Raw genomic sequence first — 20883 nt, forward strand, 5'->3', positions numbered from 1 at the left:
TGCATCCACTGTTCAGTGCGGGGGCCACCTCCATCTCCCGGGTCTCCCTGTTCTTCCCCAGAGGTAGGGGCCCGCGAGGGCCGCGAAGTCCAGGCTGGCTTAGCAGCAAGCCCTGTTGGCGGAGGCTGTGAGAAATCAAGTTATTCGCCCCTTCCACAGCAAGCAACGGTGCGCAGAATCTGAGTCTGGGACCCCCAGCCCGGGGCTCGAGGAACGCGTGCTCCACCCTCCTCCTCTCCTTGAGCTTTCAGACACCCTCCTCCTCTCCTTGAGCAGAAGGACCGCAAAGCTGCGGCCTCTCGAGCATCCTCCCTCCATGCTGTGCAGAACGGCAGCCGGGTGGCGCCTCCAACTGAGACTAATCCTTTGCGGCGGCCCCTTTCCCACTCCACGCCTCCTGCAATCGCGAACTTCATTTCCCAGTGTCTCTAGGATTCCCAGGGTCCGTAGTCCATGCACCCTGGGAGTGGTAGTTCATGCGTGCCCTGGTCTCGCCAAGAACAATGGGAGGAGTTGGGGGCGAGAACCACACCTCCCGGCAGCCCCGGAGATGGTTTTCCTGGGTCCGGTTAGGACCCTATAGTCCCAGCTCTCGCGGCCCCAGCTCTCGCGACCCCAGCTCCCGGCGGAAGGAGCGAGGCGCCCGAACTACATTTCCCGAAGGTCCCTGCGCATCACCCCTCTTTGGCCGCAACACGGGGTCTATGCTCTTCAGGCGCGGTCTAAGGGTGACTGCCGACTGACCTCGGACTCCCGCTCCCGTGGTGCCCCGCGCGTGGCCGGCCCAGCCCCCGGCTCCCGCTAGCCCCGCTGCGGCGCTGGTTGCTGTCGTGAGCCGCAGCCGCCCCGCCCCACCTCTCCCTCCCCTCCCCCCCGGCCCTGCGCACGGGCCGCCCCTCCCCCCGCCTCCCCGGCCCCTCTCACGGTGCCAAGATGGCGGCGGCGGCGGGCGGCGGCAGTTGCCCCGGGCCTGGCTCCGCGCGGGGCCGCTTCCCAGGCCGGCCGCGGGGCTCCGGCGGGGGCGGGGGCCGCGGCGGACGGGGCAGCGGGGCCGAGAGAGTGCGGGTAGCTCTGCGGCGCGGCGGCAGCGCGGCGGGGCCGGGCGGAGCCGAGCCCGGGGAGGACACGGCCCTGCTCCGTTTGCTGGGGCTCCGCCGGGGCCTGCGCCGGCTCCGCCGCCTGTGGGCCGGCCCGCGCATTCAGCGGGGTCGGGGCAGGGGCAGGGGCCGGGGCTGGGGCCTGAGCCGAGGCTGCGTGCCCGAGGAGGAGAGCAGTGACGAGGAATCCGACGATGAGGTGAGGCAGTCGGAGGCGTCCCCAACGCCGGGCGGGGCGGAGGCCGGGGGCTTCCAAGGGTCTGGGTGGCCCTGAGGGGTGGAGTGGAGAAGCGAGGTTCTCAGGGCCCCTGCGGAGGGAAGGGGCCCTGGAAATAGGCCTGGGGGGAGATAGGCTGCACGGAGCTGTCCGTGAAAAAGGCCTCTGAAAGTATATAGAGCAGCCTGGGCTGCATCTGGGTACTTGGGCCTGAGGCACGTCCTGCAGAAGTGTCCCAGGCTGATGATTTTGGTAGTTGGCAAAGCTGTTGCAGTAGAGGTTTGAGCGAGAAGGCTATGGGTCCTGCATGCCCAACCAGTGGTGGTTGACAGCAGCAGCGTGGCTTTAGTGGACCCAGGCTAGGGCTCTCTGGGCACTTATCTGTAGGCTGCTCCACCTGGCCTCATAATCTCTGACACATCACTGGTTTCACCAGTACCCCGATTCCTCTTACTTAAAGTGGAGAGATGGTAGCATGAAGGAGGGCTTCCTCTTGGGAGCACAGGTTGAAGAAAATGGAATAAAGGCTGAGACTGGGAACTCTAGCAGGTCTGACTTCAGCTCAGGATTTATCCCCAGCCTCTCAGAAAAGTCAGGAGGGTGTGGGTTGTATTATTTAGGACAGTTTGTAGTCACCTGAGGGCTCAGAGTAGAGCTTATTACGGTAAACCATTTGAAACACCCCCCCCCCCCGGACTTGAGTGCCCCTATTCCCATCTTCATTCAGGAGGAAACTGTATCCTGAGAGTGTGTGAACAGTAGCCCCACCTTTTTCTGAATTGGAGGATGAGGGAGTCTGAGGGTAGTGTCTACTGCCTGGCCTAAGAAGATCCAGTTCTGTTCCCTTCTGGGCCAGCGAACCACTGATGGCTGTGCTGGTGTAGTCCGGTACAGGGGATGGGGGTTCAAAATACCCTGTGCCTCCATCTCTAGGATGAGAGGGAGAGACTCTTTTCTACTCTTCTTAGCTTCCAGTCGTAAGTTTTTCTCTAAAATAGGTAGGGGTATGTTAAGGGGGAAACGGGGGGGATATACCTCCATACCTGAGTCTCAGGTGGAACAAGGGCTTTGGTACTGACTGCTGTTTCTCCCCTCCACCCCTGGTCCCCTAAATCAGGAGTTTCAGGGTTTTCATTCAGAGGAAGATGTGGCCCCCAGTTCCCTGCGCTCTGCGCTCCGATCCCAGCGAGGTGAGTGACGGGGAAACTCTACCTCTATAGCTTTACAGGAATGTTATTCTTGCTCTTCATGTCAGCTCTTCCCTGTTTAAGTAGAGTCTCCATCAGTTACGTAGCGTGTTCTGTGTTCAAAGCTCAAGCTAGCCTGGGCTGTGGGGGAAACAGACTCGCCCTCCTGGAGTGCCTTCTTCAGTCTGCGGGGCTAGTTTGACCCATCTCCCCACACCTATTCTCCTTTTAGGTCGAGCCCCCCGAGGTCGGGGCCGCAAGCATAAGATGACCCCCATTCCGCCTCCTCGCCTAGCAGATGTCGCTCCTACCCCCCCAAAGACTCCTGCCCGGAAACGGGGTGAGGAGGGCACAGAACGGATGGTGCAGGCACTGACTGAGCTTCTCCGGCGGGCCCAGGCACCCCCAGCCCCACGGAGCCGGGCATGTGAGCCCTCCACTCCACGTCGGTCTCGGGGACGGCCCCCAGGACGGCCAGCAGGCCCCTGCAGGAAGAAGCAACAAGCAGTAGTGGTGGCAGAAGCAGCTGTGACAATCCCCAAACCTGAGCCCCCACCTCCTGTGGTTCCCGTAAAACATCGAACTGGCAGCTGGAAGTGCAAGGAGGGGCCTGGCCCAGGACCTGGGACCCCCAAGCGTGGAGGACAGTCCGGGCGAGGAGGCCGTGGAGGTAGAGGCCGAGGCCGAGGCGGGCTCCCTCTTGTGATCAAGTTTGTTTCAAAGGCCAAAAAAGTGAAGATGGGACAGTTGTCCTTGGGACTTGAATCAGGTCAGGGTCAAGATCAACATGAGGAAAGCTGGCAGGGTGCCCCCCAAGGAAGAGTTGGATCTGGACAGGGAGAGGGCCCCTGCTGGAGAAAGGAGCAAAAGCTGGAGGAGGAGGGAGAGAAGGAGACAGAAAAAGAGAAGGACAAGGAAGAGCGAGAAGAGGAGGTAGAGAGAGCTGGACCTGAAGAAGGGATGACGCTAGCAGAGGAAAAGGAAGAGGCAAAGCTGCCATCCCCACCCTCAACTCCGCCAGCCCCTGCAGCCCCTCCACCCCCTCCACCTCCTCCACCATCTCCACCTCCTCCACCCCTCCCACCCCCCTCCACTTCTCCTTCATCCCCACTTTGCCCTCCACCACCCCCAGTGTCCCCTCTGCCCCCACCATCACCTCCACCGCCTCCTGCCCCAGAGGAGCAGGAAGAATCCCCTCCTCCTGTGGTCCCAGCTACATGCTCCAGAAAGAGGGGCCGGCCTCCTCTGACTCCCAGCCAGCGGGCAGAGCGAGAAGCTGCTCGGGCAGTGCCGGAGGGTACCTCTCCTCCCACTCCAACCCCCAGCACCATCACAGGAGGCCCTCTGGAAGACAGCCCCACTGTGGCCCCCAAAAGTACCACCTTCCTGAAGAATATCCGGCAGTTTATTATGCCTGTGGTGAGTGCCCGCTCCTCCCGAGTCATCAAGACACCCCGGCGATTTATGGATGAAGACCCCCCCAAACCCTTAAAGGTAGAAGTCTCACCTACTCTTCGGCCTCCTGTTGCCACCTCCCCACTCGCCCCCCCAGAACCAGCACCAGCTCCCTCTCCACCGCGTGCCCCAACTCCCCCGTCTACCCCGGTCCCACTCCCTGAGAAGAGACGGTCCATTCTAAGGGAACCCACATTTCGCTGGACCTCGCTGACCCGGGAACTGCCCCCTCCTCCTCCTGCCCCCCCACCGGCCCCGCCCCCACCTCCTGCCCCTGTCACTCCATCCCGGAGGCCCCTGCTCCTTCGGGCACCCCAGTTTACCCCAAGCGAAGCCCACCTGAAGATCTACGAATCGGTGCTTACTACTCCTCTTGGGGCCCCTGAAGCCCCTGAGCCAGAGCCTCCTCCTGCTGATGACTCTCCAGCTGAGCCTGAGCCACGGGCAGTGGGCCGCACCAACCACCTCAGCCTGCCTCGATTTGCCCCCGTGGTCGCCACTCCTGTTAAGGCCGAGGTGCCCGTTCCTGGGGCTCCAGCTCTGAGCAACGGGCAGCAGTGTCAGGCTCAGCTGCAGCAGCCCCTGCAGGCCTTGCCAGCCCAGCTGCTGCTCCAGGCGTTAGCTCAGCCACCGCAGCTGCAGCCGCACTTGCACCTGCAGCCGCCGTCACCACTGGACAAGGCCCGTACCGCAGCCTCAGGCTCCTTACCGCTGTCTGGTGTGGAGGAGAAAATGTTCAGCCTCCTCAAGAGAGCCAAGGTGCAGCTGTTCAAGATCGATCAGCAGCAGCAGCAGCAGAAGGTGGCGTCTTTGATGCCGGTGAGCATGGCACCTGGGCTAGGTTTCTGCACCCAGCCATCCAGCCCCAGTTCTCTCCATTCTCAATTTTCATTCACCCTCTGCCTCCTCAGACCCCCTCCAGTATTGCAGGGAACGCTCAGAGCCAGTCCTTCCATTTCTCAGCTGCCTGTGTTCCTTCCCTGGCCCTGGCCCTCCGCCATGCTAGTCCCCCGGCCCTATCTTTCTTCACTTTCCAGCCTCTGACCCTGTTTATTCCCCCACCAGCCAAGCCCTGGAGGGCAGATGGAGGAAGTCGTGGGGACTGTCAAGCAGATCTCAGATAGAGGTTCTGTCAGGTCTGAAGATGAATCGATGGAAACTAAGAGAGAGAGACCGTCGGTATGGAGTGGGAGCGGGGCCCTCTGAAGAAGGCTGGTTGCAGGAGCGCAAGGGGCAACTTCCCACATGTATTCCTGGTTTCTCCTCCCCTAGGGCCCCGAGTCCCCTGTGCAAGGCCCCCGTATCAAACATGTCTGTCGTCATGCTGCTGTGGCCCTAGGTCAGGCCCGGGCCATGGTGCCCGAAGACGTCCCCCGCCTCAGTGCTCTCCCTCTCCGGGATCGGCAGGACCTCGCCACGGAGGGTAGGGGCGGGTGTGTTGTGGGAAGATTTTGACAGCTGTGTCAAGGTCGGGGGCGAGCACATGCACCGAGAGCCTAGAAGAGCGGGAGCTGAGTTGGATGCTTGGGGCAGGTGGCAGCTGGGTTGGGGTGCTAGGCCTTAGAGCAGATTTGGGGGCACTTGGGGCCTGAACACCACGGGAAAGTGGGGGCCAGAAGGCCAATTGAATGAGATCTAGGAACAGGGAACTGAGGTAAAAGGCCTAATGGCCTTGTGGCTCCATCCCTTCCTCTCCATTGCACTAGATACATCATCGGCATCTGAGACTGAGAGTGTCCCGTCACGGTCTCGGCGGGGAAAAGTGGAGTCAGCAGGGCCTGGGGGAGACTCAGAGCCTGCAGGGTCTGGAGGGACCCTGGCCCATACACCTCGGCGCTCACTGCCCTCCCATCATGGCAAGAAGATGCGGATGGCACGGTGTGGACACTGTCGGGGCTGCCTGCGTGTGCAGGACTGTGGGTCCTGTGTCAACTGCCTGGACAAGCCCAAGTTTGGGGGCCCCAACACCAAGAAGCAGTGCTGTGTGTGAGTAGCCAGGGTGCAGCCTCTGTTCCCACCCATGGTTGTCAAGTCACCCAGGCCTCCTGCCCCGCCAGAGCAGTGGGATTGGCATCCTTGTGGAGAGCTTCCTCTCTTCCCCCAGACCACCAGTCCCCTACCCTGGTGACGTGCTGCTCCCCTCCCCAGATACCGGAAATGCGACAAGATAGAGGCTCGGAAGATGGAACGGCTGGCTAAAAAAGGTAACGAAGTTTGAGGAGTATTTCTTTACACAACCTTGTTTAGATCCATGGTGTGGAAGAAACTGTTTTCTTTGCTCTCTTTCCCTTATCTTTGCAGCCTATTACCTTTGTTATCTTTCCATCCTGTGCTTTTGTGTCTCTCCTGTATTCGTTCTTTTCTACCCCACTTCTTTTTGGCTTTTCTGCATCCCAATGTCCCATGTCCCTGGCTGAGCTCAGATCCTACTAAGTCCCCTGTTCCCACAGGCCGGACGATAGTGAAGACGCTGTTGCCCTGGGATTCCGATGAATCTCCTGAGGCCTCCCCTGGTCCTCCAGGCCCACGCCGGGGGGCGGGAGCTGGGGGGCCCCGGGAGGAGGTGGTGGCCCCCCCAGGGCCCGAGGAGCAGGACTCCCTCCTACTGCAGCGCAAGTCAGCCCGGCGCTGCGTCAAACAGCGACCCTCCTATGATATCTTCGAGGACTCGGATGACTCAGAGCCCGGGGGTCCCCCTGCTCCCCGGCGTCGGACCCCCCGAGAGAATGGTGCGAATTGATTGTTGTTTCCCCTTTCAGTTCTGTGTCTTGTGTAGGAGGGGGCTGGGGTTTCTAGACCAGGGGCCGTATTTGTGTGATAGAGAAAGTAGCTGAGTGCAGAGAAGGAGGTAGTTTGGGGTGGACAGAGAAAATGGGTGCATTCGAGCCAGGTCTAAAAGTCATCCTATTGGTTAGTTAAAGGCGGCCAGGGGCATCCAGGTAACGGGGTGTGGAGGAAAGGGAATGGGGCAGGGAAGGAGTGGGACCCTCACCACTTACGTGTGCTGCCTAGAGCTGCCAGTGCCAGAACCCGAGGAGCAGAGCCGGCCCCGCAAACCCACCCTGCAGCCTGTGTTGCAGCTCAAGGCCCGAAGGCGCCTGGACAAGGTCAGCACGGCCCCACACCAAGAACCCTGAGTCCTGAGGAAGGCATGGCTTCCGCCCTTCAGGAGCTTGCTAGCAAGTCAGGGTAACGGGCTCACCTGAGTGCCGTGTTGTGTCCACACCAGAGGACAGGCCCTGAGGGGTAAGGCAGGTCTGTCCTTCTGGAAAGCAAAGTAGGATCTGGGCAAAAGACAGGGTTGGGCAGGCTGGGGAAGAGGACAGTGTGGAGAGAAGTCTGCAGAGGGTGAGGCTGGCAGCCTTCTGACCACCGCCATCCTCCCTAGGATGCTTTGGCCCCTGGCCCCTTTGCTTCTTTTCCCAATGGCTGGACTGGAAAACAGAAGTCCCCTGATGGAGTGCACCGGGTCCGTGTGGATTTTAAGGTATGGCATTGAGGGAGAGGGTCTCGAGGATGGTGTTTGAAAGAAACCTGGGGGTTGTAGTTGAAAAACTGGGCTTTAAAGATGGCTTTGGCTGCTCTCTGATCCCGTGTCCTCTCTTTCCTCAGGAGGATTGCGACCTGGAGAACGTGTGGCTGATGGGTGGCCTCAGCGTGCTCACCTCTGTGCCAGGGGGGCCGCCGATGGTGTGCTTGCTGTGTGCCAGCAAAGGCCTGCATGAGGTTGGATCCCCGCCTTTTTCCACAGCCCCCCAGGTCTCCATTGGCCCTTACTGCCTGATTGCTTGGGCCCTCTCAGCAGGGTCTCATCCCTTGGCCTCTTGGCCTCACACTGTGCCCATTGTTCACTCTCCCCACCTCCAGCTGGTGTTCTGCCAAGTCTGCTGTGACCCTTTCCATCCATTCTGTCTGGAGGAGGCCGAGCGGCCCCTGCCCCAACATCATGACACCTGGTGCTGCCGCCGCTGCAAATTTTGCCATGTCTGTGGGCGCAAAGGCCGGGGATCCAAGGTTTGGGCACAAGAGCCATGAGGGTGGTTGGAGGCATGGAGGAGAGGGGTATTCTTGTGCCAATAGGTTTTGCCATTGCTGTTTTTCTCCCAACTTCCAACAGCACCTCCTGGAGTGTGAACGCTGCCGCCATGCTTATCACCCAGCCTGCCTGGGGCCCAGCTACCCAACCCGGGCCACACGCAAACGGCGCCACTGGGTGAGAGATGAGGCCCACACCCCTTGCATTGGAGTTCTAATTAAAGCCGCTACCACCCCCAGACTGGAAGGTTGGAGGTCCTTGTGAGAGTTTATCTGATAAATAGCATTTTCACTTACAAAATTTCACATAGACAAGACTTATGTGCAGAATTTGTACAGAATGATTGCAAAATGCAGAAGGGTTCATGCATTCCATGGTCCTGGGCTCAGAATCCCCTGCCCTTGCCTGACCTCCTTTCCTCCTTATCTCCTTCTGTCGGTCTCCCCTACTTTGGTCTTGTCCCTCTCTCCTCCTCACTTGTACACCTTTTCTTCTCTTACCTGTCCTTCCTCATTTGTCTCTTGCTTACCATCCACTCCTCTTTGCCCATCTCCTCCCACTGTACCCCCCACACTGCTCCAGCCTGCTCCCCCTAACTTCACCCGGCCCCCCCCCCAGATCTGCTCAGCCTGCGTGCGCTGTAAGAGCTGTGGGGCGACTCCAGGCAAGAATTGGGACGTCGAGTGGTCCGGAGATTACAGCCTCTGCCCCAGGTGCACCCAGCTCTATGAGAAAGGTGGGGACCTGTCAGGAAACCTGGGCCCTGAGGGACACCGGGCAGTGGGCCAGGCTCCTAGACAGGCAAGACAGATATAGTTTTGTAGTGGCTTTGTATCCTCTTGTAGCCCCAGAACCTTTCCTTCTGTCAGGGTAGTCTCCCACAGAAGCCTATATAGTACCTCAGGTAGAGGGACACAGTTCCTCTCAGGGCAGTGGGAGTCGGCCTGGCCCCCATCGAGGTAGTGGTCCCTTACCTGCCTCTTGGAACCTTGAGTCTCCACTGATCACTTTGAAAACCTGGGCTTTCCCCATTTGTTCAGGTGGCAAGTTCGCAAGGTTCTTTGTGAGGTGCTGGGGCTGTAGGGCTAGAAGAGGCCATATTCTCAGCCAGCGTTTTGAGGGTGGTAGGGACCCAAGATGGGGCATAGCAGAGGCAGCCCTCACAGCAGCCAAGGGGCAGGTCGTGGCCGCAGCCCCTGACTTCCCCATTTCCTCCCTCTTCTGCAGGAAACTTCTGCCCCATCTGCACGCGCTGCTACGAAGACAACGACTACGAGAGCAAGATGATGCAGTGCGCACAGTGTGACCACTGGGTGCACGCCAAGTGCGAGGGGCTCTCAGGTGAGCAGGCAGAGCGCGCCCAGGCTGCCACCTCTGCCCCGGGGTGGGGGGTGGGGGTGCCTGTCCTACCCCCAGCACAGGCCGTCTTGGGACAGGTATCATAAATGTATGTCCTTGGCAACTCCTCTGGGCTGCTGAGAGCCCTCACGTTCTCCCGAACCATTCTGTCCTGTCCCTCCCTGGCTGTTTTAGATGAAGACTATGAGATCCTTTCTGGGCTGCCAGACTCAGTGCTGTACACCTGCGGACCATGTGCAGGGGCCACGCACCCCCGCTGGCGAGAGGCCCTGAGTGGGGCCCTGCAGGGGGGCCTGCGCCAGGTGCTCCAGGGCCTGCTGAGCTCCAAGGTGGCAGGCCCACTGCTGCTGTGCACTCAGGTCTGGGGGGGCGGGGCGGTGCTTGGGAGGTAGGATGGGGTGGGGCCAGGCCCAGCACCAGCCCTGCTGACTTTTTCTCTCTACAGTGTGGGCAGGCTGGAAAGCAGCTGCACCCAGGCCCTTGCGATCTGCAAGCCGTGAGTCGGCGCTTCGAGGAAGGCCACTACAAGTCTGTGGTGAGTGGGACACTGAGAGGAATAGGTGGGCTCCAGGAGGAGGGTGTTGTGGGTGGGGTGGGGGCTCTGATCCTGACAAGCCCCCTTACAGCACAGCTTTATGGAGGACATGGTGGGCATCCTGATGAAGCACTCAGAAGAAGGAGAGACCCCAGAGCGCCGGGCTGGAGGCCAGATGAAGGGGCTCCTACTGAAGGTGGGAACTTTGGGGGATGTCTATAGAGTGGCTTGCGTGGTAGTGGGGAGGAGAGTGTGGGTCCTTCAGACGCTGCCCCTACCAACTTTCCTGGGGAAGCCAGTTCTTCTCATTCTGTTACCCCACTCCCCAGCTGCTAGAGTCTGCGTTCGGCTGGTTCGACGCCCACGACCCCAAGTACTGGCGACGGAGTACCCGGCTGCCAAAGTGAGCGAGGCTGGGTAACAGGAGGGGAACCAGGGAATAAGGGCAAAAGCAAGGGCACCTGGGAATCCAGGGTCTGGATCCTGGGCTGAGAATAGACAAGAAACAGAGTTAAGGTTTGGAGGGTGGTGGAACCAGGATGAGCATCCGCAGGGGTTCTAGGCCAGCAAAGACTCCGATTGTGCAGTTAGCTCACTTTGTTTCTACTTTGTGCAAGATAGTATTGGGGAACAGCAGTGAGTAAGCCATGTTTGGGGAGTTGAGCAGGCACATTAGTGCCTGATGATCCAGATGGTCAGGGTGGTTATGGGAACGTCGAGGGAGCTGTAGGAGCCCAGAGAAGGTGCTTAGGGCTAAGGCTTCTTGGAAGAGATGACATCCGAGCCGAGATGTGGAAAAAGAGTATTCCAGGCATGAGGAACAGCATTTCATGTGTCATAGGTGGCATGAGGGGCCCTGGCTTATTTGGGAGACTGAGAGAAATGCCACATGGAGAGAGGACCAAGTGTGTCATGGCATGTTAAGGCTAAGATTGTGGGTGGCCACCCTTGTTAGACGTGTCAGATGCTGACCCTGCCTGTCCACAGCGGAGTTCTTCCCAATGCCGTGTTGCCCCCATCCTTGGACCATGTCTACGCTCAGTGGAGACAGCAGGAACCAGAGACCCCAGAATCAGGGCAGCCTCCAGGGGATCCCTCAGCAGGTACTGGGCAGTGGGGACTGGAAGCCAGGGCCCTGAGTTGGTGGGGCAAGCTCTAGGTCCTGATTCTGGGATTTGCCTTCCACACCTCTTCCAGCTTTTCAGGGCAAGGATCCAGCTGCTTTCTCACACCTGGAGGACCCTCGTCAGTGTGCGCTCTGCCTCAAATATGGGGATGCGGATTCTAAGGTGAGGGCTACCATGTGAAGCCCCAGGTTGTGGGGCCTAGTCCCTGGGGCCTTCCCTCACACCATTTCTCCTCTGCCCCCAGGAGGCAGGACGGCTCCTATACATTGGGCAGAATGAGTGGACACACGTCAACTGTGCCATTTGGTCAGCTGAAGTGTTTGAGGAAAATGATGGCTCCCTCAAAAACGTGCATGCTGCTGTGGCTCGAGGGAGGCAGATGGTGAGAGCCCGGGCCTAGAGAGGTGGGCAGCCCCAGGGTCTCGGGTAGCCCCCCCCTCCCACCCCTCTGCAGGGGAAACCGCTCTTGTTTCACAATTTCTACCCCACCATATCCTTTCACTGCTGGTCCTAGGGACCGTTTTTGGTTGTCCCAGGATTCTGGTGCTTCAGGGAGGACTCCCCCTCCCCCCATATTTGGGCCTGAAGCCTGGGAGATTAAAAGTTGGATCTTCTATTAATTGAACCTGTGTTGGAGGCTTTTCTATACTGTGTGACATTTAGCTCCTGCTGGCTCCCTGTGAGGTGAGGTGTGGCCTGGGTTAGAACCCCCTGCTCACCAGTGTGGGACGTGGTACTGTATAATGTCTCAGGCTTAGGAAGTGAGACCTGGGTGATATGTACGGGGGGGGGGGGTGCTAATGTGAAGATTAAATAAAATGATACAGGTTTTACACTAAAATAGCATGAGAGAGGAAGAGCATGCGACTCTTGATCTTGGGGTCATGAGTTCAAGCCTCACGTGTAGAATGTAGTGATGACTTAAATATATTTTTTTAAATGGTGTGAGAAAGATGGTAAATATTGTTTGGTGTTAGATGTTGTTGTTTTTTTTCCTATTGCTTCAGAAAATCTGAAGTAGTTTTGATGTGCACCTGGCCCTGGATGCAGCTAGGGAAGAGGGTATGTTTGATGAGTGCCTTTGCTTTGTGAGGCGCTGGGCTAGACGGGCCCAGTCAGAGTCTCAAGGACAGTGATGCTGAGCATCAAACCCTGGTCTCGGTCACTGGCTTCTCCCCTCAGCAGCCCCTTCCACCCGCAGCGCTGTGAACTCTGCCTGAAGCCTGGAGCCACAGTGGGCTGCTGCCTTTCCTCCTGCCTCAGCAACTTCCACTTCATGTGTGCCCGGGCCAGCTATTGCATCTTCCAGGATGACAAGAAAGTTTTCTGCCAGAAACACACAGACCTGCTGGATGGCAAGGTGAGCCAGAACCACGGGGGAGACAGCTCCCCGCTGCTTTCTCTTCCCTTTACACTTGTAGACCCCTGCAGCCCCTCAGCCCTGTCCCCAGCTGCCTCTTGGTGTCTTTTTTCCTGAGTCCTTGAGCCAAGCCCCCAGCTGTCCACTCCCTGCCTCACAGCCTTCCCTCACATCCCCCATGCCCCTCACCAATCTAGCAACCCCATTTGCCTTCCAGGAGATTGTGACCCCCGATGGGTTTGATGTTCTCCGCCGAGTCTATGTGGACTTTGAGGGCATCAACTTTAAGCGAAAGTTCTTGACAGGGCTCGAACCTGATGCCATCAATGTGCTCATTGGTAAGCCTCTTGCTCTCTACCCTGGTCTTCCTGACCCTGTCTGGCCCACCCTCCTGATCTCTTTGCATCGTAGGCTCCATCCGAATTGACTCCTTGGGTACCCTGTCTGATCTCTCGGACTGCGAGGGACGGCTCTTCCCCATTGGCTACCAGTGAGCAGCCCAGGGGGCCTGGGTGGGGTGGAAGGACTCCAGGACAGGATCCCATTTCCCAAGTTGTCCTGACCCTCTTACCCACACGCCCACCTGACAGGTGCTCCCGTCTGTACTGGAGCACAGTGGATGCTCGGCGGCGCTGCTGGTATCGGTGTCGTATTCTGGAGTATCGGCCATGGGGTCCGAGGGAAGAGCCAGTTCACCTGGAGGCAGCAGAGGAGAATCAGACCATTGTGCACAGCCCCGCCCCTTCCTCAGGTATGTGTCTTGAAACTCCCTCATTTCCTTCCCTGAATGCTGCCCTCCCCAGATGGTTACCCACCAAGCCCATTCCCTTCTTCCCTAAAGAAACCCCAAGATGTTTGCCATTCTTCCTTTTATCATAATGGCAATAACCGATCGCTTAACAGCTTTGCATTACATGCCAGGCACTGTGCTCAGCGTTTCACAGGAAGTGAGGGGAGAGCTACCTGCTTGGGGGGTGGGGAGCAGCTTCTAGACAAACAGAGTGTTTACAGCCACCTGACTTGGGATGTGCGCTCCCGCGATGCTCCCCGCAGCCCTCCAAGGAAGGCAGGCGCTCTGCTATACCGCAGCCCCGAAAGGGCACTTGCTCTGCACGGTAACACAGTGCTGGCATCGGGGTGTGAGCCAAATCAGTCCCCTCATAGCCGTGCCGATGCTGAGGGATGTCGCTGAGAGCCGGGTGGCACACAGCGAAGATTGGGCTTGGAGACGGGTAAAAGGAGAGCTTGTGGGCTGAAAAGGAGGAGGAAGATTTTCGGAGTGTGTTTGCAGGGAAGGGGTTTGTGCCAGGTTGGAGCGTGACATGAAGTAGAAAGGGGAGGAGAGCGTGCAGCTATCCTGGCTGGTAGCAGGGGAGTGTTGGGAGGAGGCGGCAGAGATTTGTTCTCGCAGATTGGGTGGAGCCAGTTAATGGGGAGCCCCAAGCGCCAGGATGCAGCAGATGTGTTTGATGTGGCAGGGATGCGCGGCACAGGTGAGGAAGCGGTAGGACTGGCCCTGCTGGAGGGAGGGCAGTGCCCCTCGTGGCATGCGGAGCCTGAGTCAGAGCAGTAGGCAGCCGGCAACAGGGGAGGTGGCAGAGATGCATGAGGAGGGGTTACAAAGGGCCCGTGATCCAGTTGTGTGTGGAGGCTTTAAAGAAGCCACAGAGGGGTGTGGGACCTGGGTGATGACTGGGAACCGGTGCACATTGTGACCGGACCATTGGGCAGGGGTGGGGAAGGCTTGGTTGGCTCAAAAGAAGGGAGGGTGTGTAAGGAGAGGCTTTGACCGTCCCTGCCATTCCTGATGCCATTCTCCTGCCTCCTCAGAGCCCCCAGATCATGTGGACCCCCCTCCAGATGCAGATGCCCTTATCCCTGGAGCTCCTGAGCACCACTCACCTGTTCAGAACCTGGACCCCCCACTTCGGCCAGATCCAAGCAGTGCCCCTCCTCCGGCTCCCCGCTCCTTCTCGGGGGCTCGAATCAAAGTGCCCAACTACTCACCATCCCGGAGGCCCTTGGGGGGTGTCTCCTTTGGACCCTTACCCTCCCCTGGTGAGTACCTGGGAGTGTCAGGGAGAGGGGTGGGTGGGTGAGGCAGGAGCTCATGGCTGACACTGACCCTTCCCCCCACAGGAAGTCCATCTTCTCTGACCCACCACATCCCCACGGTGGGAGACCTGGACTTCCCAGCTCCCCCCAGACGTTCCCGTCGTCCCAGCCCCCTGGCCCCAAGGCTGCCGGCATCACGGCGGGCCTCTCCCCCTCTCAGAACCTCCCCACAGCTCAGGGTGCCCCCTCCTACCTCAGTCATTAGAGCCCTCACGCCTACCTCAGGGGAGCTGGCTCCCCCTGGTCCAGCCCCATCTCCTCCACCACCCCCTGAAGACCTGGGCCCAGACTTTGAGGACATGGAGGTGGTGTCAGGACTGAGTGCTGCTGACCTGGACTTTGCGGCCAGCCTGCTGGGGACTGAGCCCTTCCAGGAAGAGATTGTGGCTGCGGGGGCAGTGGGGAGCGGCCACGGGGGCCCAGGGGACAGCTCAGAGGAAGAGGCCAGCCCTACCCCCCGCTATGTCCACTTCCCTGTGACTGTGGTGTCTGGCCCTGCCCTGGCCCCTGGTCCCCTTCCTGGAGCCCCCCGCATCGAACAGCTGGATGGAGTGGATGACGGCACGGACAGTGAGGCAGAGGCCGTCCAGCAGCCTCGGGGCCAGGGGACTCCTCCTTCAGGGCCAGGAGTGGGCCGGGCTGGGGTCATCGGGGCTGCAGGGGACAGAACCCGACCTCCTGAGGACTTGCCGTCAGAAATTGTGGATTTTGTGTTGAAGAACCTAGGGGGGCCTGGGGAGGGAGGTGCTGGGCCCAGAGAGGAGCCACTCCCCCCAGCGCCTCCCCTGGCCAATGGCAGCCAGCCTCCCCAGGGCCTGCCCCCTAGCCCAGCTGACCCCACTCGGACGTTTGCCTGGCTTCCTGGGGCCCCAGGGGTCCGGGTATTGAGCCTGGGCCCTGCCCCTGAGCCTCCCAAACCCGCCACATCCAAAATCATCCTTGTCAACAAGCTGGGGCAAGTGTTTGTGAAGATGGCTGGGGAGGGTGAGCCCGTCTCACCCCCAGTGAAGCAGCCACCTCTGCCCCCTCCCATCCCCCCCACAGCCCCTGCTTCCTGGACTCTGCCCCCGGGACCTCTGCTGGGTGTGTTGCCAGTGGTAGGGGTGGTCCGCCCCGCCCCACCACCCCCTCCTCCACTGACACTGGTGTTGAGCAGTGGGCCCCCCAGCCCGCCCCATCAGGCCATCCGCGTCAAGAGGGTGTCCACCTTCTCTGGCCGTTCCCCACCAGCGCCTCCCCCAAACAAGACCCCCCGGCTGGAGGAAGACAGAGAGTCCTTGGAGGATGCTCCCCAGGGTCCAGGGCTTAGTGGCAGCGGGTGAGTGAATGTGCTGAGTCTGTGGAGGAGGGTGAGAGAGGTGGGCAGGAGAAGGCAGCTCAGCCTTCTTGGGGTTCCTCCCCCAGGTTTAGCCGAGTGAGGATGAAAACGCCCACAGTGCGTGGAGTTCTCGACTTGGATGAGCCTGGGGAACCCACTGGGGAGGAAAGTCCGAGGTGAGTAGCCAGTGCCCTTTCCCTGGAAGCTCTGGGACCTCCATCCCTTCCTCTTTCTGACAGGTCTCTCCTCACAGGCCCCTCCAGGACCGGTCCCCTCTGCTGCCACTCCCAGAAGGTGGTCCTCCCCGGGCCCCCGATGGTCCCCCTGACCTGCTGCTTGAGTCCCAGTGGCACCACTACTCAGGTAGGGACCAGCCTCTCGCTCTCCCTGCCTCCTTCTTTATGCTTGCCTCAGCTGGGTGATGGTCAGATGCAGAGTCAGTCTACTTCAAAAGATAGACCTTGTGTACCAGTCTGGCTCTGAGCCTGAGACTAGGTATTCAGAGTTCGAGAGATGCCCTCGGAGCTCCTGGCCCGTGGCAGAAAAAGGCAGAGAGATGAAGTTTCAGCTCCACATGAGAGGCCCTTCAAAAGTGCCCAAGAGCTGGGGGGTCGGCTTCAGAGCCTGATCTGCCAGGGTCGGAGGGTTAGGTCCCTAGTGTGGAGGCTGTCAGAATTAGAGATGGGATTTAGAGCCGTGCAGCCAGACAAGAGCACCTGGGGGTCAGCCAGCGAAGATGGAGCTCATCTAGGATCCAGAGGGGCAGGAAGAGTAGGAAGGAGATAAGAGGACACCAGGCACGTGGGGTCTAGGGTTGGTGTACTGGCTGGGAAGGATGTTGTGTCAGGGTCTAGAATTGAAGACAGTGGTTGATGAGGAAGCCAAAATAAGACCCAGGCATCTTGCCAGCAAGCTTGGCTAAGGGTCTGAGAGGAGAGGGTGGGCAGCAGCCCAGAGAGGTTTGTATGAGGGCTGAGTAGCAAAGCCATGGAGGAGGGTGAAGGGGGCTTGTGGATGGAAGCAGAGGTGGGAGGAGGCGTGGTGGTTGGATGTGAATAGGAGACCGCTGAGGTGGAGGAAAGGGGAGGGCAGTGCACGTGCAGAGCCATCAGGACACAGGATAGGGGTACGCAGAGTGGATCGGGCTGACAGCCCTGGTGAAGCTGGGAGGGCAGTGAGTGCTCTGTTGGTTATAGAGGGCCATGGGAGAGGGGGTAGGCTACAGCCAAGCGAGCTGGTAACTGAGCAGCCTGAGGCTTGGAATTTCTCCTGGCCCCAGGCCTGCCCGGATGTGTGGATTGTCTCATTACGTAGCGCTGAGTTACTGAGCGTGGAAGCGGAGCGAGGTACACAAGAGACTGCTTAACTGAAAGACTGCGTATGGGGGTCAGAGGTGGCGTGAGGATATGGCAGTGACCATGACGGACAGGTCCCCACCCTTAGGGACCACGCCACATTTTGGTAGAGGAAACAGACACGTACGTTAGCAAGTGTACTGCAGCTGAGAACGAGCGCCGTGAGAAAGAAGGCAATGAGAGCGCCCGGGTGAGGCCCCTGTAGTCAGCCTGTCGGGTTCAGGGAACAGAATGGAGGTGAGGATGGGGTAAGGGCAAAGAGGAGGTGGAAGAAGTTGTCAGAGGTGAACCCAGAGGCACAGAGGCCTGGAGATGATTTGGGTCATACAGCAAATCAGGTTTGGAGTCTTGCCTCGGGATGGGAGGGCACACGGTCAGGTTGGCCCAGGGGAGTGGTGTGGGGAGCAAGTGTGGCCACATGGGTCCTGCCTCACTTCTAAAGCACGCTCCACTCTAACTGAGGTTCTCCCCACCCTCCCCCTCCAGACATGATGGTCAGCCCTCAGTCCGCATGGTGCTTGAGCTAGCTGCTGCATCTGGGCTGATCCCGCCCCCCAACCTCCTTGTAGCACTTCCTTCGATGGCTTCCAACAGCCCTGTCCCCCCCTCCTGGTCCTGTCTCCTCATTGCCCCAGCCTGTCACTTTGGCATGTCCCAGGGCTCCGGCCTTGACTTCTCTGTCTGTACCTACTCTGGGGTGTTCTCATCTACTTCATGGCTCTAAATCCCATCTCTTATTCTGACAGCCGGTGGATTGGTAGCCAGGCTCCTAGATCCTGCTGCCTGCTCCCCGTCTCCACCAGCAGGTTGCAAGGGCAGGTTTTCTAAGAGGAATTTCAGACTCAGCATATCCCAAACTGAGCTCTCTGCCTTCACCCCAGACTTGTTGCTCCCTCTCCCTCACCATCTATCTCATCATCGGCAGTTTTACCATTCCAGTTGTTCAGGCCCCAAACCTCAGAGTTGTCCTTGACCCTGCACTGGCTCTCTCCATCTCCTACATGCCCATCTCCTACAGCAGCAAGTCCTGTCTGTTGCGTCTTCAAAATCTTTAGACCCTGAGAAATCTCTTAAATAGCTCATAGTGTACATATACTTGACTCTGTGGGTAGGAGCCTATATAATAAGTTTGTAATATTTACAGAGCTGTGCTGCATATAAAAAATGCAAATATACTTCTGGGATTTTTAATTTTCTGTGAGAGAAGAATGAGGGGTAGATGAGCGTTTTTGGTAAGATGGGTTTGAGTGAGCGGGTGTCCGAGTGTGTCCTGCGGAGCCGGGGCACTCCAGGCCTCCATGGACAGGCTCATCTCTCCAAGAACTCTCACAGAAAAGGGACCGCGGGCTCTTTAGAGAAAAATAATGTCCATCCTGTAGGGCTCACGGGGCAGTCAGAGCAGGAAGAGAGCCCTCAGACCAAGTATCTGTGCTTGTGCAGGGAGAGGAAGGGAGGGGGTGGGGAACCCGGGGCTCTGGATCTGGGGTGATCCTCACCTACTCTGACCTGCTGCTTGGGACCAGGTGAGGCTTCAAGCTCTGAGGAAGAGCCTCCCTCCCCAGAGGACAAAGAGAACCAGGCCCCCAAACGGGCTGGCCCGCATCTGCGCTTTGAGATCAGCAGTGAGGATGGGTTCAGCGTGGAGGCGGAGAGCCTGGAGGGTGAGTCAGGAGTGGTGGTGACGGAGGGAAGGTGTCCGGTCAAGCCCCATCCTGACCGCTCTGGCCCTGCTCTCTCCTCAGGGGCCTGGAGAACTCTGATTGAGAAGGTGCAGGAGGCCCGAGGGCACGCCCGGCTCCGGCATCTCTCCTTCAGTGGCAAGTGGAGGGGCCGCAGGCACGCGGAGAGCTGGGAGGACTCGGAGAGGGTAAGAGGGGCCTCTGACATGACATGTGTGTCCTCACCTCTGTCCCCAGGAATGAGCGGGGCGAGGCTCCTGGGCATCCACCACGACGCTGTCATCTTCCTGGCGGAGCAGCTGCCCGGGGCCCAGCGCTGCCAGCACTACAAGTTCCGCTACCACCAGCAGGGGGAGGGCCAGGAGGAGCCGCCGCTGAACCCGCACGGGGCGGCCCGCGCCGAGGTCTATCTCCGGTGAGGCTCTGGGCGTCGCTGGGGGCCTTCTCGGGCGGGGGAGTTAGGTCTTTAGAGACTGGGAACCGGGGCCTGGGAGAAGATGCCAGGCCACTCCAGGAATCACTCCTAGATTCACGGCACAAGAGCGAGCCCCATCCATTCCCCTTCCACTCTGTCTTCGGGGGCAGCAGTATTTCTTCTTTGCTGGCGGCAGGCCCAAGCCAGAGGGTAGGTAGGTGGCGTCTCTTTGAAGGAACGGCTATTAGCCTCCCTTCCTCCTCCTTTCCTCCCTTCGTGTTGCAGGAAGTGCACCTTTGACATGTTCAACTTCCTGGCCTCCCAGCACCGGGTGCTCCCTGAGGGAGCCACCTGTGACGAGGAAGAGGATGAGGTGCAGCTCAGGTCAACCAGGTATGGAGGGCAGGCCAGGGTGTTGGGGGTGTTCTGGAAAGGTCCTAAAGAGGGTGACCGGGGCAAGAGAGGTCATTCCTGGGTACCAGCCTGTGACACTGCTGACCCCACCAGACGTGCCACCAGCCTGGAGCTGCCCATGGCCATGCGCTTTCGCCACCTCAAGAAGACATCCAAAGAGGCTGTGGGTGTCTACAGGTTAGTGGGGTCGGGGGGGGAGGATGCCCCTTGGGTGGATGGACAGGTGCCCTGGTGCGGGGCTGCCTTGGTTCTGTCCCCCTGCCCCCTGAACTCCCCCTGGCCCATCCTCCCCTGCAGATCTGCCATCCACGGGCGGGGCCTGTTCTGTAAGCGAAACATCGATGCTGGCGAGATGGTCATTGAGTATTCCGGCATCGTCATTCGCTCCGTGCTGACTGACAAGCGGGAGAAGTTCTATGATGGGAAGGTGGGCTCCACGGGGCCATGGGGCTGAGGTGGGCGAAGCGGTGGGGGCGGGGGGCTGGGCCGTGGGAACAGAGCACCTGATGGGCCGTCGCGGTCCCTGTAGGGTATCGGGTGCTACATGTTCCGTATGGATGACTTTGACGTGGTGGACGCCACGATGCACGGCAACGCCGCGCGCTTCATCAACCACTCGTGTGAGCCCAACTGCTTCTCTCGAGTCATCCACGTGGAGGGCCAGAAGCACATCGTCATCTTCGCCCTGCGCCGCATCCTGCGAGGCGAGGAGCTCACCTACGACTACAAGTTCCCCATCGAGGATGCCAGCAACAAGCTGCCCTGCAACTGCGGCGCCAAGCGCTGCCGTCGCTTCCTGAACTGAGGCCGCGGCGGCTCCCCCCACCCCCCGCTGCCGTCGTGCCCCGAGTCTGGGGGCTCCCGAGTCCCTCCCAGAGCATCTCACCCCCACCCTCCTGTTGAGGGTGGATGTGGGCCTGCAGGTGGCAGAGGCCCTGCCTCCACCCCTCCAGCCCACCCAGCAATCGCCCCCTTCTTGCCCTGGGGGCCCAGGATGTAGATACTGTACAAAGGTTTCTAAATCCCTTCTTTTCTATGCACTTTTTTATTTAAGAGGGTGGGTTCCCAGGTGGGAACCCCCCATAATAAAGTCTGTCAATGTTTGGAGAGGTGGTCTTCCGGTTTGTATGGTGCTGGGGGCAGGTAGGAGCTCCCGTTCCTCCACACCAGTCCTGAGCCGGGGGCAGCCTGGCAGCCTGAGCAGGGGGGTGGGA

The 20883-nt window shown here is 59.5% G+C and overlaps 1 protein-coding gene across 8 annotated transcripts; it reads left to right on the top strand.

The window, feature by feature from the left end:
* The first annotated feature begins 128 nt into the window (after nt 1-128).
* On the top strand, nt 129-20776 carry KMT2B (lysine methyltransferase 2B). 8 transcript variants are annotated; one of them, XM_064580719.1, is made up of 37 exons: nt 131-1296; nt 2432-2504; nt 2734-4775; nt 5022-5135; nt 5229-5379; nt 5663-5942; nt 6105-6160; nt 6407-6685; nt 6969-7063; nt 7345-7443; nt 7569-7682; nt 7824-7970; nt 8074-8169; nt 8611-8728; nt 9220-9333; nt 9526-9710; nt 9797-9886; nt 9983-10082; nt 10216-10289; nt 10842-10989; nt 11084-11175; nt 11258-11395; nt 12215-12373; nt 12591-12711; nt 12785-12863; nt 12964-13124; nt 14204-14431; nt 15533-15806; nt 15893-15982; nt 16060-16169; nt 18685-18822; nt 18904-18978; nt 19078-19255; nt 19541-19648; nt 19763-19846; nt 19967-20096; nt 20199-20776. In XM_064580719.1, exons 1-37 carry the CDS (start codon nt 934-936, stop codon nt 20472-20474), a joined length of 7179 nt encoding a protein of 2392 aa, XP_064436789.1. In that variant the 5' UTR covers nt 131-933; the 3' UTR covers nt 20475-20776. The 8 variants fall into 8 exon arrangements, 7 of the variants coding, with proteins under 7 accessions (XP_064436788.1, XP_064436787.1, XP_064436789.1 ...); XM_045891299.3 differs by having other exon boundaries at nt 132-1296; nt 9978-10082; nt 10874-10989; nt 14513-15806; XM_064580714.1 differs by having other exon boundaries at nt 132-1296; nt 14513-15806.
* The last annotated feature ends 107 nt before the right edge of the window (nt 20777-20883 follow it).

The sequence above is a fragment of the Mirounga angustirostris genome, unplaced genomic scaffold, assembly GCF_029215605.1.
Source record: "Mirounga angustirostris isolate CCGP_5_RB_7025 unplaced genomic scaffold, mMirAng1.0.hap1 SCAF_16, whole genome shotgun sequence".
Taxonomy (NCBI): domain Eukaryota; kingdom Metazoa; phylum Chordata; class Mammalia; order Carnivora; family Phocidae; genus Mirounga; species Mirounga angustirostris.